Source organism: Morone saxatilis, unplaced genomic scaffold (genome assembly GCF_004916995.1).
Source record: "Morone saxatilis isolate NCDOM2014 unplaced genomic scaffold, NCSU_SB_2.0 Contig7, whole genome shotgun sequence".
Classification (NCBI taxonomy): domain Eukaryota; kingdom Metazoa; phylum Chordata; class Actinopteri; family Moronidae; genus Morone; species Morone saxatilis.
In genome coordinates, this window is record NW_023340246.1 from 19,578,165 (window position 1) to 19,592,314 (window position 14,150).

General features: G+C 37.4%; 2 protein-coding genes across 4 annotated transcripts in view; both read left to right on the forward strand.

Moving 5' to 3' along the window:
• The window catches only part of LOC118341091, a 6,812-nt gene extending 5,791 nt beyond the window's left edge, over positions 1-1,021 (forward strand). The window contains exon 9 of the mRNA XM_035679273.1: positions 495-1,021. Coding sequence (XP_035535166.1) covers positions 495-518 — 24 coding nt within the window. The 3' untranslated portion in view covers positions 519-1,021. The remainder of the gene's footprint in view (positions 1-494) is intronic.
• A 1,407-nt stretch (positions 1,022-2,428) lies between these two features.
• LOC118340726 (triadin-like) lies at positions 2,429-14,052 on the forward strand. 3 transcript variants are annotated; one of them, XM_035678847.1, is made up of 7 exons: positions 2,431-2,898; positions 3,997-4,050; positions 9,112-9,321; positions 11,105-11,155; positions 12,439-12,564; positions 12,769-12,795; positions 13,766-14,052. In XM_035678847.1, exons 3-7 carry the CDS (start codon positions 9,132-9,134, stop codon positions 13,951-13,953), a joined length of 582 nt encoding a protein of 193 aa, XP_035534740.1. In that variant the 5' UTR covers positions 2,431-2,898; positions 3,997-4,050; positions 9,112-9,131; the 3' UTR covers positions 13,954-14,052. The 3 variants fall into 3 exon arrangements, with proteins under 3 accessions (XP_035534741.1, XP_035534740.1, XP_035534739.1); XM_035678846.1 differs by lacking the exon at positions 3,997-4,050 and having other exon boundaries at positions 2,435-2,898; XM_035678848.1 differs by lacking the exons at positions 3,997-4,050; positions 11,105-11,155 and having other exon boundaries at positions 2,429-2,898.
• The last annotated feature ends 98 nt before the right edge of the window (positions 14,053-14,150 follow it).

The following is a 14,150-nucleotide window of genomic DNA, read 5'->3' on the forward strand; positions in this document are numbered from 1 at the left end:
GAAGTTGCAGATTGCAACCAAGTGTGTTTGTGTGTGGAGGTGAAACTGCTGGCTGTGAAACTCACGAAAAATATTTAAATAGTTGTTGGTCTGTCTGTACCAGCTGTTAAGTGATACCTTCTTAATGGGACTTTTTGAAAAGTCTTTTTAAAACAAAACCTCCAATTCGTATTCTCTCGATGAGAGTCAGGTGAGGGACAGTAACACAAAGCATGACAACAGGCTTGAAGCTGCACTGCAGATACTTACCCATCAACAACTGAGCAAGTAGGAATGATGGACCAAAATAGTGTGCTGTGTAAACCAGGTTTAAAAAATAAATAGGACAGGACTAATGGCGAAAAGTTGGAAAATAAAACTCACATTGTAAAGAAACCTTGAATATTCTATCATCTTTTCATTAAGGAATATTTATGTAATTATTAATCTGATATGTGAGCCTAATCATTTTAAGGTTGTAATATGACTCATTACTCTGTTCTTCTTTATTTTAGGATTCTGGAACAATTGGAGGCTGATTGCTTTTGTAGCTCCTGGTATTGTGGTCAGATGGTGATCATTGGCACGGTCATTGCTTTTGAAGAGAAAAATAAATAAGAAGATGTGTGAGAACACAACAGCATGACAAAATACCATGGAAGTTTACAATATTACCACAAAAACGCTTGGTTATGCATGTGTAACCATCTGAAGCAAGTGTAATAAAGGGATGATTATTGTTATTATTGTAGAATAGTTGTGAAGGTTTGATCATTAATATTAATATTATAACTGTAGCACAATACAGGGGAAATGGAGGAAGAATAACAGATTTGCAGATACAGGCCTTCAGCAAGAGGCTGGATGTGAAAAAGATGAAAAAAGAAACAGAAAAAGTAAAAAAATAATTTAATTCCAACAAACTCACTCAAGGATAGTTTCATATTATTTTCAAGCGAATCTTAATACAGTAATGATATGATCGAATGTACAATGAAAAAGTCCTGTCTGTACTTGCCCCAAATAAATTCATTTCTAAAGAGATTACTGTGATTGATGGGCAACAAAATCCATTCTTTTACAGTTTATCTCTTTATGTTACTATGCACAGTGTTTCCTTGTTGAGCTGCATGGAGGGATGTACATAACACAAAGATGGATATTGTTACCAAAAACCCCCCAGTAACCCTTGCAATGTACAATGGGCATGTCAGTATTGTTTTAAGATAGACTGAACACATTGTGAGAATGTAAAGAGTTACAACAAAAGTTACTTCCCAACCCCAGTAATTGTGCTTTAGAGATGCAGGTTCTGTGGCATGTACATGTTTAAATGTGTGTGTAGTAGAGTAGTGACATCTGCTTTGTGCTTATTGTTTTCCTTCATAAATAATGAATAAAAGTGATTATGAAGTGATAGCTTGTCTCTGTTAATTTGAACAAAAAACAAACAAATATGACAGATTCTTATAAAAAAAAAAGGTCAAGTAAAAAATTAAGATTCATAAGTTTCAGTTTCCATTTTAGCTCTCAAACTTTTGGATTTGAATGTACAAAAGTTTAACTTTAAGGTCCAGCTCATCACCAGGCCAATAGCACCCCTAAAGTGGAGAACAGTGGTGGCACGATCATGGTATATACATATGACAGAGTCCAGTCAGGATTGAAGGGATAGTGAATGGAGTCAAATAAACTACAAGTGAAGCATGCTAGCTAGTAGCTGTGCAAGTGTACAACACAATAAATGCCTTTCGACTAGACACTGTTCACAAGAGTGTGCTGTTAATCCCAATTAAACAATAAAGACTATGATGGCAGGTTTTATGCTCTAGTTTCAAGTGTGGCCATTCACAACAAGTACACTTCTGCCTTTAGACGAGGTTGGATGGCATGTTGTATGACCTATAGTTGGTTTGAGGCCTGGAGTCCTGTTGTTTACTTGCAGTGCCACGACAACACTGTACATTTGATTCAACCTGGAGTATATTGCCTACACACCAGCCATTCTGATCTTCCCTCCCTCTCTCCACTTGATGACAGCTCTGTACTGAGCAGTGGAGGTCTGGTGGAGGGGGATTAGTTAACACGAAGGGGGGGCTGGGGTGTTAAGGTCACGCCTCTGGCCTAAAAAGGCGAAGCAGAATACCAGCGGCAGGGAGCTGCTCTAAGAATAACTCAGGGCCCGAGGCTGAGAAACATGGCATGAATGTAACAGTACCTAATTAGATTCAGGGATTTATTCTATTTCTAAGTTTTGAACAAATAAAGATTAATTCATAGATTTTGATTTAGATCTAACAGTTTTTTTAGAAGTATGAAGTCAATGTCCACACTGTAATCATGTGACTCCAGCAGCAACATTGGCTGGTAGGATAAAGTTACCTTGAAACTCTCTCTTCCCTCTTTCCCTTCCATCGTGCGCCAGTCCCCATGGTTGATCTAATTCTGTCAGAGCTGTAGAAGGGGGGGGGGGGGGGCAGGCTGCTCTATCTACAACCCTAGCCCCAAGCAGGCAAAGGGCAAAGACAGTAACCACCTCAATTTGGTCTCTGTCTATCTCCCCCAGCCTCATCCACTGGAACGGAAGTCAGCTCTCTGGACCACCCCGCAATCATCTGGACCCTTGAAAAGTTTTTGACTTCGGGAACAGGAAAGGAGAAAATGCAGATTTAAGTAATGAGAACGGAAAAAGAGGTGTAGCATTACCATTGGTGGCCAGAGGGTTTAGGTTTTTGACATATCTTCAGCACCAGCCATTCACGTGACGTTGCTACATTGGAATTAAACACTGGGATTTAATCGCGCGGAGGAGTTGAGGATCTACCGTAAATATTTGCCTTCATGGCAACATAATCTGCACAAGGGATTTACTGTCGGAATAGAACTTTTATTTTCTAACTATGACTGAAGCAGTTGAAGGTAAAGTATCATCACATTAATTAAAGCTAGTCAATTTCGACCTGATTTCATAATGTATGAAGCTCTTGCAGGGTTCTGTATGTTTTGTTTTGCACACAGTCCCTCTGATGTTGTGCTGGTGTGTAGGGGAATTTCATGATTAGAAGTATCTAAAAATATGGCGCTATCATGTATCGGCTATTTGCAATGCAGCTTTAGAACCCCTATGACGACTACAGTGCTGTATAGGATCAGTCAGCATCAACACTGTGCATCTTGTTGAATGTAACCACATCAACTGATACTGTTGCTATACGGTGTTTCCTCTGTGCATGGATAATGAGATGGAACAAACAGGAGGGTCTGAAAGAAAGCAGCTGCTGTTGCTATTAAAGCTTGTTATCTAGAGATCTCAGGAAGATCACAGCTTAATTACACACCCATGACACACACACACACACACACACACAGGAGTGGGCATGTGCAGGCCCTACTTTACTGACAGCCCCACAACTCTGCACTTGTTAGACAATTTACACCTTTATGATAGGGCTTGTTTTTAACAGAAGACATTTAGACACGTCGCAGTTGGAAAAAGCTTTATGTCCCAAAAAATATATTTAAGTTTGTGATCTCATCATTGCCCACCTTTGACCTGACAAAGAGCTAATCAACCATAACTTAATTACACCTTAATTAGGATAACAAGATGATTGTCCTCAAGCTAAGACAGTTTTGTGATCACGTACATGTAATACCTGTATTTTCATAAGATTAAAAGTTATGTTTTACTATATTGAGCTTTTCTGGAGCTTTCAAACACATCTTAAGGGCTTCATCAGTGGATGTAGTTTGGAGATGACAACTGAGAACGCCATGACAACTGTACAAACTCCAACTGTGAGATTATTTTGTCAAGCTCGAAACAACTGTTGCCAAGCTCAAGAATGACCTTCCAAAAAAAGTTTTCCAAAATAAGATGCATTTATCTAATCATGGCAGGATATCCACTTATGGTCTCATGGTTACCTCTTAATTATCTCCTTATTACAAGACAACCAATGGTGATAATAGTCCTACCAACTTTATGCTCTTTAACTGTTGATGTTTTTCCTCTAGGATGTCTCCTCCCTCACACATGGCCATGAGAACTGACTTGGACAGACTTTAAAAGTATGAAAGCCCATTAATCTATTAGAGATAACAACATTAATGAATATTTATCTCAGAATGTTGTGCATAAAACATAGAAATGTGATAACCGTTTGGTGTCTAGAGGTTATAAAGTACTATCAGTTAAGTTACAGATCACAAAATCAGATATTTTGAGATCTCAAGATTAATTTGTTATCTCATGATAACGTTGAGATTTTTTACTAGCGAATTGCCCTTGGCTTCCTTTGCAAGAAATCTCTGAATAATACAATGTTGTGCAAAACTGTAAGTTCTAGCTTGATTCATTGATACATTAATGCTTCTTACATTTCAATCTAAAAGTATTTATTTCAACAGCAAATTGATATACAGTTTCTCATGCTGTTTTTGTGTGTTTAAGAGTACTCATGGGAGGTCATGGGAGGTCAGTAAGGGTTGATTACAAAGTTTGTTCTGGAAATATGAAAACAATCAGAAAGATAGACAAGGGATAGATATACTCTATCCTAATATTAAGGATGTGATGTCTGCACTTTGTATTTATGATGACCTGTAATCCATTTCCTCACACTCATTACTGATTCCTAAACTGTTTAGGTGCACAGTCTGCAGTGTCGACACAAACATGCACAACACTCATGCTAGCTGGAGACATGGAAACAGTAGCTCAAATCCAGCTCCAAACCTGATTAATAGCACCACCATGCTCAACCAGCTGGATCGTAAAAAGGTCTCTGCTGCACTTCCGTTCAGCTCTGCGCACTCATTAAGGAAATGTTATGACTACACTTCCCTGTATTCTGACTGAAAAGGCAACCATTCGCTTCTAATGACTGCACTGAGCTGAGCTGTCATGGATACCCAGTGAGAGTAACAACAGAAATGTCGTCCACAGTGTGGAGACAGGTCAGCCATAAAAGGAGGAATTGTGCATGGATGGCTGGTCAAACCATTTAGAGCTGGGTTGAAAAAGTGGTGGTCAAAAGAGGCTTTAAAGTCAAAATTACAAGTTATTAATGTTTTGATGCTCAGTAGTAATGTGCAAAAAGTACTTACTGGATGTGTACCTTTGACATCTGATCTGAAGGTTTTGCTGGAGAAGAAGCTCTCAAAGTGACTAAAATGAAAATTAGTAAATTCTGGCCATTTAGTTTTTGATATTTCTTGTAGCTGAGGAAAGGTCATAGGGTCAGTCGAAACCCCCATGGTTTTAAGGTTTCAGTGATTTGTTGCTGTATGATTAAATAAGCAGTTGTGGAATGGATTTAGCCATAATTTTCAATTCAATTCAATTCAATTCAATTATAGTGCTGCCCAACATGACAAAACCAGGAACCACAAAACCACAAGTTGATATTTAACAAGATGGCCACAGAGCAATCATTTGACTGTAGATCTACATTAAAGACCACAAAAGCCTCTGAATCTTAAGGACTGGAGCTTTCCATACCAAAGGTTTTAGTCTGATGGCTGATGCCGGTTATCATGAACTTGAGTGTAGAAACATGGATTAAGCAGGTTTCATAAAAAGAAGCAGCAGTAATAACACCAGAGGTGAGAAAAAAGTTACACATATACAAGATGGCTGAATGTGGTTTAAATCTATCCATAAAAGCCTGGTAGAGGAAGCAAAACTCTCAACAACAAATACTGTGTGAACTATTACTCTCCACTGTGACTGGTTGTGTGTGTACTGGGCAGCTCCCAGTGTAGCAGGATGTATGCAGAAAGATCTCAGTGAATACCTAGAGTAGAAAGCCTTCAATCAGTTTGAGTCACAGACTGATGTCTTGTACTAGAAGTGAAATGTTAAGTTGTAGCCTTAATTAATACGGGTTGAAAGTAATTTGATTGTAATTTCCAAACTTTTTCTACATTATTGTTTGTTTGATTATTCGTTAACACTGACATGCTTTGTAGGTCAAATAAGATTATGTCTGTAGATATTATACCACCTGCTTAAGATTTTATTTTTAAAGTTTAATTTAAGTAACTCATTAACTTTTATTCTGATTACATTTAAAATGATCAGTGAATGTTTTACAGCAACTCCTTATCCTCCATTTTAAACATTCTTGTAAATTTTTTTTAAAGAGAACTATGATGCCTTAATTTAGCAATTAGTTGACATTGACCGTTGTCAAGGTGAAAATCTCACAGTGATACAAAATCCTCTGGGATCATCGTCTGTGGAGCAGGAGTATCTATACCAAATGTAATTGCAGTGTGGTCAGTATTTTTAAAATATCTTCTTCTGGACGCGCGGAAAGACTGACATTAGTATCATTAGGCCACACTTGTGGTGTTGGTGCTGTGTTTGAGGAGGGTATTTGGCATTCTTAAATTTCGAAAATAACCCAACCATTACCCATTTCTCCGGACATTTAGTCACACTTTCTCATACCAATAGCAGCTATCGTACCTACAGTAGCCACTGGGAGGTTTCGTATGTGCTCACTCACTCATGTTGAAGTGACCTGTAATGACGTTAGACAGAGGGGTGTGTGTGTCTGTGTGTGTTTAGAGTGCTGCTAAGCTGTTGGAGTCAGCAGTAATGGAGTAACCTACAGTAGCTGCCAGCAGTGAGCTGAAGAGAGTCAACAGGTGGCCTGAGCTTTTCCGACACAGCCACAGGGACATTAGTAACTACACTGTACTGAGTCTATATGTGACAAAACAAATCCATTATTTTATATGTCACTGAAAAATAATCTAGAATGATGCAGTATTGAAAAGCAGTGTTTGCAGGCACTGTAACCTACTTATTTTTAATCCTAAATATAACCATATAACTCTAATTTAAAGCAAATGAAACCACAGCAGAAATTGCACTGGTTCCTAATTAGTAAAGTGGCTATAATAACAAGACTATGCAAGACTGGGTCAGCATAGAGAGTCTGTTAAGAAACAAGGTTCAGGTAAACCCTTTCTCCCCTTAAAAAGCTGAAATAAAATGTAGCTTGAAATACGTTTTAGAAAGGAAATGTAGCCTACACATACTGAAAATGTTTGTATGTACTGAGAAAGTTCTGTTAATTTGTTTGCTTAATCAAAACACAAGGCTGGTTAGGTTAAACAAGAAAGATATCAAACTTTACTCTGTAGTATTTCATACTTTGGATATTCATTTTGAGCAACAAACTCTCTTTCCCCACGCTAGACTAAGTGCTTCCTTTAGTAGAGACTGAAGACTTTCTCTCAGCTTTTGTTGCTAAAACTTGGTGGAAAGAATTAATTTATAAAGAAACCTGCATTGCAGAACCAAGAAAAAGTCTTTAAGGTGGTGACATGGTGTTGAAATGCAGAAGTTGTGTGCTTGTAAACACTGTCGCACTATGTAACGCTCCTCAGGACATTCATTTTCTATGACTTAAAAAGTTCTCTCCATGTGACAAAGTGGTTATCTTCAGATTGTTTCATTATGGAAGACAATGGGAAGAGGGCATTTGTTCATGGAGTAAGGGGAGTACGTTTGTTAGCAGCCTTTCTCGCCACAGTTCAAGCAACTACTTTGCATTTAGAAATCTCCAGACTATTGGTAGGCGTTGAGATATCCTATCATCTGGTATCGCAAGACAACCTCCACGCAGTGAGCCAAACAGACACCCAATTAAAGGTGAAAACTGGAGTGGGCATGTAAGACTTTTACTGGAGGCAATTATGAAGTGAAAATGAATACTGTAGCAGTCAAATTAGTAACAGTGTTCCTTATGCTAGTAAGAAAAATCATGTAATCAGTCAAATCTGATTATTGCGATTTTTTTTTTAGGTGATCTCAACATGACAAGTTGTCAAACAATTTTTTTTCACAAAAATGACAAATACACTCTCCATCTTTACTTTTGGAGGTTATAGTTTGTGGTGCTGTTGGACTGTATTATGCAGAGGTTGATAATATTTAGCCTACCCTTATTAATATGGATCTAGTGAACAAAATAACAGCTATTAGGAAACCACAAGTTTACAGCACAGCTGCTTTAAAACTCACCATAAAAATGAAAGATTCAGTTAAACATTGAACATTATAGCCTTCATGAAAATAGGATTTATACTGTTTGCCCAGTCTCCATTAATTTTAGCTGCGTGGAGTTAATAAACTGCCAACTTACAACCATGATCTTTCCATACAGTTACTACCTCTACTGCTGCTACTACAACTTCTATCATTACTAATACTAATGTTAAAGGGAAGGTTCACCCCAAAATCCCAAATCCATATGTTTACTCGTACCTGTAGTGTTATTTATCCATCTAGATCATTTTGCTGTAAGATGCTGACTTTTGGAGATATCGTCCGTAGAGATGTCTGCCTTCTTTTTAATATTATGGAACCAGATGGCACTCAGCTGGTGGTGCAGAAAAAGTGCAGAAAAAATACGTTTGAAAAACTTTCTTTTCTGAAATCATGACCCAGTTACTTAATATAATCCACAGACATTGTTCTGAGCTTTTTATGTAGGTACTATTTTCTTTCTGCATAGCGCAGTAGGAAGCGTGCATGTACTAATGAATGAGACAGGATGTACACATTAATGGCATCCTCCTCGGCTGAGCTGTAACATTAGCTAGCTCCCCAAGTGCCACTGAGATAACTAACCAGGGTGGGAAATTAGCACCAGCCACCAGACAAAAGTGGCTGCTAGATTAGAATTGAGACTCAAAATGATGATTCACTATTGAGTTGTTGATTAATCTGAACATTTATCTGTCATTTATATAGATATTCAACATTTAAAAAGTTAGTTTCCCACTCTGTAGCTAACGTCCAGCTTGTCAGTGTAGTTTTATAGAAAGAAAATCCTACATCACCCTGCTCACCACAAGGTCTGTGGATTATATTGAATCTGTATTACATCTGACCTATCTCACAATGTTAAGGAAAGTAAAAAATGTGATCTGGATCTGCTCCAAAATTAAATGGGTTCTTCCTTGGCCAATGCTACACCGTTACAAGTTTCATGAGTAGCGGGACATTAGGTTTTCCATAATCCTGCTGACAGAGACAGACAGCATTAAAAACTGTTCTACTGTTCAAATATTTCACGCACTGTATCTGATCTCAGTGTCTTTGCTCCTCAGCGCGATCGACGACCACCACAATGGTCATCGAAGGTAAGAACGGAGACGCCGGGTCACTGTCTGTGCGAGGGTCCAAGAAAACTTTTACAGATGACCTCCACTCTACCTTCAGTTCTCCACTGGCCTGGATCTTGGTTCTGGCTCTCGTCATTACATGGTCTTGTGTTTTTGTCATCATGTTTGATTTGATGGACTACAAGACAGTTTCAGGTAAGGAGAGACGTGTTTGCTGTTTATCTGCAATTCTGCCCATTGTCACCAGTTTCTCAGTGTCAGATACAAGTGTGTTGAGAAATTTTAAGTAGTTCTGTTTTCTACTGCAAAGTGCAAGTTATTAAAGCAATAGGTTTTCTGAGTACAGGTTATTCTAAAGGCTTTGAATTCTATATAAATGACAAATTAGGTTTCCATAATGATAGTACAACAGAAAAAAAAGATGCTATGTAAACCCCTGTTTTGTTAAAGCATGAAACTTATCATTATTTGAATATTATAAAGTTCCTTTAAAGATACCTACTACTTTATGATAAATATAGTTGCATTTCCATGTTTATTATAAAGATCCTGTAGCAAGGCTGGCTACTACGAGAGTTCTCCCAGCACACAGACCAACCTCAGGGATTTATGAACAAGACGACTTAATTGTTTTCTCTGCCACACACACAATTATCACACCATTTAGCCTACTTCCTAAAGTCCATTCAGGTCTGCTCCTGTTGTGTCTTCTCTGACGTGTGTTGGGCCTCAAGGTCCAGCATACTACTGCCTTAAAAGAGGTGAGAGTGATTAGTTCATGAGTACCAGCTGAGACAATTAACTCACCTCGCACTGCTCTCACAAGCCTTCCCCACACCTCTCTCTCCTGCAGCAGAGTGCAAACCACACCCACCTCCACAGATCCTTTCTCTGGTCTTTGACAGTTAAATTCTAGCATCTTTTCAGAATAATATTAACAATAAAAATATTATCTGAAACTCGAAGTTGTCAGTGTAGTGTGCAGTCTAGTGTCTGCAGGTATTCCTTTCAGGCTGCATACAGCCCCAGCAACCTTCACCAATGTAGTCGGGCAGCTTGTGTGTAGCATGAGAGTCTGTAAAGCACTTGCTACTTTCTATTTTGCCTGTACAGTTGTCATTTAAGTAGGCTTTTAAGTGGCCAACAGGCTGGACAGATCTTTTTTGTTATGCTATTAGCGGAAACTCAGTTTACATAGTCTACAAAGTGGTACATGTAGGACGCCTGTGTTAGAATGAATGTAGTTTTAATACACCAACAAATTAAGTTTAGTACAATTAGTTTAATGTTTTACTATTCATTCTTTATATATATATACTGTATACATATATAGTTTTTGTATTTTGTATCTTTCTTTCTGATTTTGTACAGCACATTGAACTATCCTGGTATAAATTGTACTAATTTGACTTCTTCATATGTTTCTCTCTAACAGTGACATAACTAAGTTGCAAGCATTGGTTCCAAATCTCCTCACAACATTAAAACAAACAATGCTTCCAAAACTTCATTAATTTCTGTTGTGTTTAACTCTACTCAATTCTCTAACCCTAACACAAACATCTTCCTGTATTGCTCCATTTCCTAACTTATTACACTTGATTTTGAAGAAACTGCAAGAACCTAAAATAACCTAGCAAAACATATAGAAGTGCATACGTTTTCCCTAGTGTACAATACTTCTAATTAAATATCTTTCATTTTCACAATTTCATCTTGAAGCAAAAGACAAAAGAATATAAGCACAAATCAATATGTGCATTGATATTAAATATCAACTTCTCTTTTGTTGTTTGTTTTGTTTAAAATTATATTTTCTAACCAAGGACAGGCAGTAGTCTGCCTGTTACACCTGTTTATCATCATGCCACAGACATTTAACAGCACCTTCCCTCCTTTACTTCCCTTTTTCCTCTTTGTGCTTTACCACAATGCTCAATGTCTTTGCTTATTGCCACTGTGTTTCTCATCCAACCAGGTCGTCCACCTCCTGTCGTCAGGAAGGTTTTAAAGGAATCAGGCCGTAGAGGCAAGGCACTTTATCTGCTACTAACCCCTCAGACCAGAAGCTTTTTCTAAAGTCGCTGATAAAACCTACTAATTATCTAACATTGACTGCTAATATTAGCTATCAATGTTAGAAATGCCTGTAGAGAACAGTTCAAGCTGCTTTATTTCTGCTGCTGCCATCATGCTTGACATTGACAGAATTCCATTCAGATAAACAGTGACACGATGGTATGGGTAGTTTGTAGCTTAGCTTGTGTAGAAGAGATATTTCTGTATAAATTCTTCAGCATGTGTATCCCGTATTTTCACGTCCCCAATATTGTCTGAGAAGAAAAAAAGGTTGAAATGTATTTTGAAAATATAAAACATTTTGAATATTTTTTCAGGTGAGCTTGATTTAACAAAGTGAAGATAAAATAAATCAATCTCATCTGAAATCTCTGCCTTAAAAATGCATTTAACTGCTATATGTTTCTGTCTATTGTTTTCCTTTTTCTATATTATTCTTTTTATTTAGCCTGTTTTCCTTTTGCATAGATCTGGTTACATTCAGGGCTCTTAAAATTGTTAAATATGTAAACAATATGCAAATTAACAATCTATTGAATACAAAGATATTGTGCATTAACTCATATCTGAATAAGGACAAAAAAACGCAACAAATATTCATTTTTCTTCCAACTTGTTTGGATCTTTAGATTTAAATGTGCTGATTCCAAATGAAGTGTTTGCTCTGGGAAGTCCGCTCCTCCTTCATCAAACTGTCTTGGAAACCAGTTTATATTCCAGCCCTGGGAGACTCTGTTTGCTTTACTTTTAAGCAAAAAAACCCAAAACATGTTGACTATAACACATTAAAACTAAAATGTGATGAAAAAAAAGTGTATTCTGATATGTTTAAAAGCAGATTAGATCTCTTTAATAATAGCTTGATGAAAGAGGGTCAATGTGATTTTTCCAATGCTTTTTGCACAACCATGTGCTATACAGAAAGCCTTTTGCAGTGGTTAAACTGGATGGTGTGGGATCCCTGCTCCTAAAAGAATATTGATCAATTCCTGAAATCCAGACTATATCTTTTTGGATCAGCTCCAGTGGCCCCACCCCACTTTAACCCTTCGCTCTATGATTTATGTTTTGGGACATTTTCTCTTTGCATTGAATGAGAGCTTTGTTTGCATTAAGAAAATGTATGAGTAAGAGTTCAGGAACTCTTACTTAACATTTGGCCAGGAAAACAACTCCAATCAAACTATATGAGAGACTAAATCAACTGCTGTGTTCGTGTCCCTGCTCCACCAGGAGGCCTCAGCAAGATCGGCTCAGACCCCCTGAAGGCGGTGAACAATGTTGTGGAGGAATCGACAAACGTGATCAGTGTAATATTAAAATTTGCTGCCAACCTGATTGCTCCTGACGAAGATGAAGGTATAGTCATTGTCAGTCATCATGATTATTTTAACAGTTACCTTTTCCTTATTAGGTATCCTTTAACTTAATTTATAGTTGGTGGTGCAGGACTTTTAATTCGAACTGATTATTTTTTATTTTATTTGTCCTCCACCACTGGATCACAGTTTATCTGATGAAATTATGATATTACATTTACTGATATCCTCTCCTCTTCTCCAGGAAATCTATACGCAGTGAGAAAAAAAGGTTTGTATTGATGCAATTTTTGATGTATTTCTTGCTGCAATTGCAGATTAAGAGATAAAAAAGCCTCGCTCGCTGCTATGAGTGTCTTGTTCATGTTGCACTGCATTACATGTGCTGTTCTTTATGTAATTTTTGGTACACAGAAATGTATTTGCAACAGTTAAAGTCTGTTTTATATTAAGTGTACCTGTGTACGATGATTAGGCTTTGATTAACAACTATGAAATGAACAAAAAAATAGCTCATAATGGCTTAAATTCCATTCATTACACTGAACTGCACATGTACTGCAATTTGTCCTCACTTGACCTTATAAGGCAAACATTATAAACTGAAGCAATTATTAAGATGGATATTGATGCCACTGCAATAATCCTCTAGCTTCTTAGAATATAGTTCAGTGACTGTGTTGTTTTGTTAAAAGCTCCCAGAAATGCATAAAATGTGGCTGGGGGACTGTAGGAAGACAAACATGGATCTAGGTGACAACATTGCCAAAGACTTGATTGTTATTATGGTGAAAGTTTCAAGCTGACACGATCTATGAACGATCTCAAAGATTCAAGATGGTTGGAGGAGGAGGAGGAGGAGGAGGAGAAGGAGGAAGTGGAGGTGAAGATTAAGAAAACAAAAGGTATTTTATGGTCACTTCTTACATGAATGTGTAGATTAACTCTAGTTGGATAAAATGAATTGTGTCCCTCACTCGTGTAACAGTAACGGAGGAAACGACCATAAATCCCTATACTAGCAATAGTCAGAGGTATGTGTTTTTGTTTGTTTGTATGTCTGCTGACCTAATAACCTTTCTCATAAGAGGCTTGTCTGTCACTAACTGCTTTCACTAAGCTATTAAACTTATACTAAAACTGACAATGTACAAAATGTACAACAGTAATCTTCCTGTTCCAGTAAAATCTAGTTTTGTTTTGATCAGTTGCTGATTTCCATTTCCCTTTCTGTGTTCTAGGAGAATTTCTACCATCCCGAAGTAAAGGTTTGTACCTCTTGTTCATCATATTTAAGCTTGATTGTTTACAGACTGGAAGACTAAATGCTAATTTCCTTTTCTCAGAGTCTTACTTTTCTGCAGTTTTCCTGGCCAGAGACAGACTCAGAGTGAATGCTAATGCTTCTCCGTATCTGTTGGATGTGTAAATAAGCAACTGTTTGAGTTTTTCTATATCACCTTTATAATATGATAATTGGTCAATGTTATGTTTACAGCTTGTTGCGCTGCCCCCCAGTGGCCAAAAACTAATCAATTCAATTCAACTAATGTTTGGCTTTTTCTTTGGCAGACTTTTCATTAAAAACTTCTGACAATGTGCTCTAGAGATTATACCGACTATGCT

Excerpts from the sequence above, each read along its gene's own strand:
- LOC118340726 (XM_035678846.1), top strand. Across the intron at positions 9,322-11,104 it reads GGACTACAAGACAGTTTCAG|GTCGTCCACCTCCTGTCGTC; the intron begins GTAAGGAGAGAC and ends TCATCCAACCAG. Across the intron at positions 12,796-13,765 it reads ATACGCAGTGAGAAAAAAAG|GAGAATTTCTACCATCCCGA; the intron begins GTTTGTATTGAT and ends TCTGTGTTCTAG.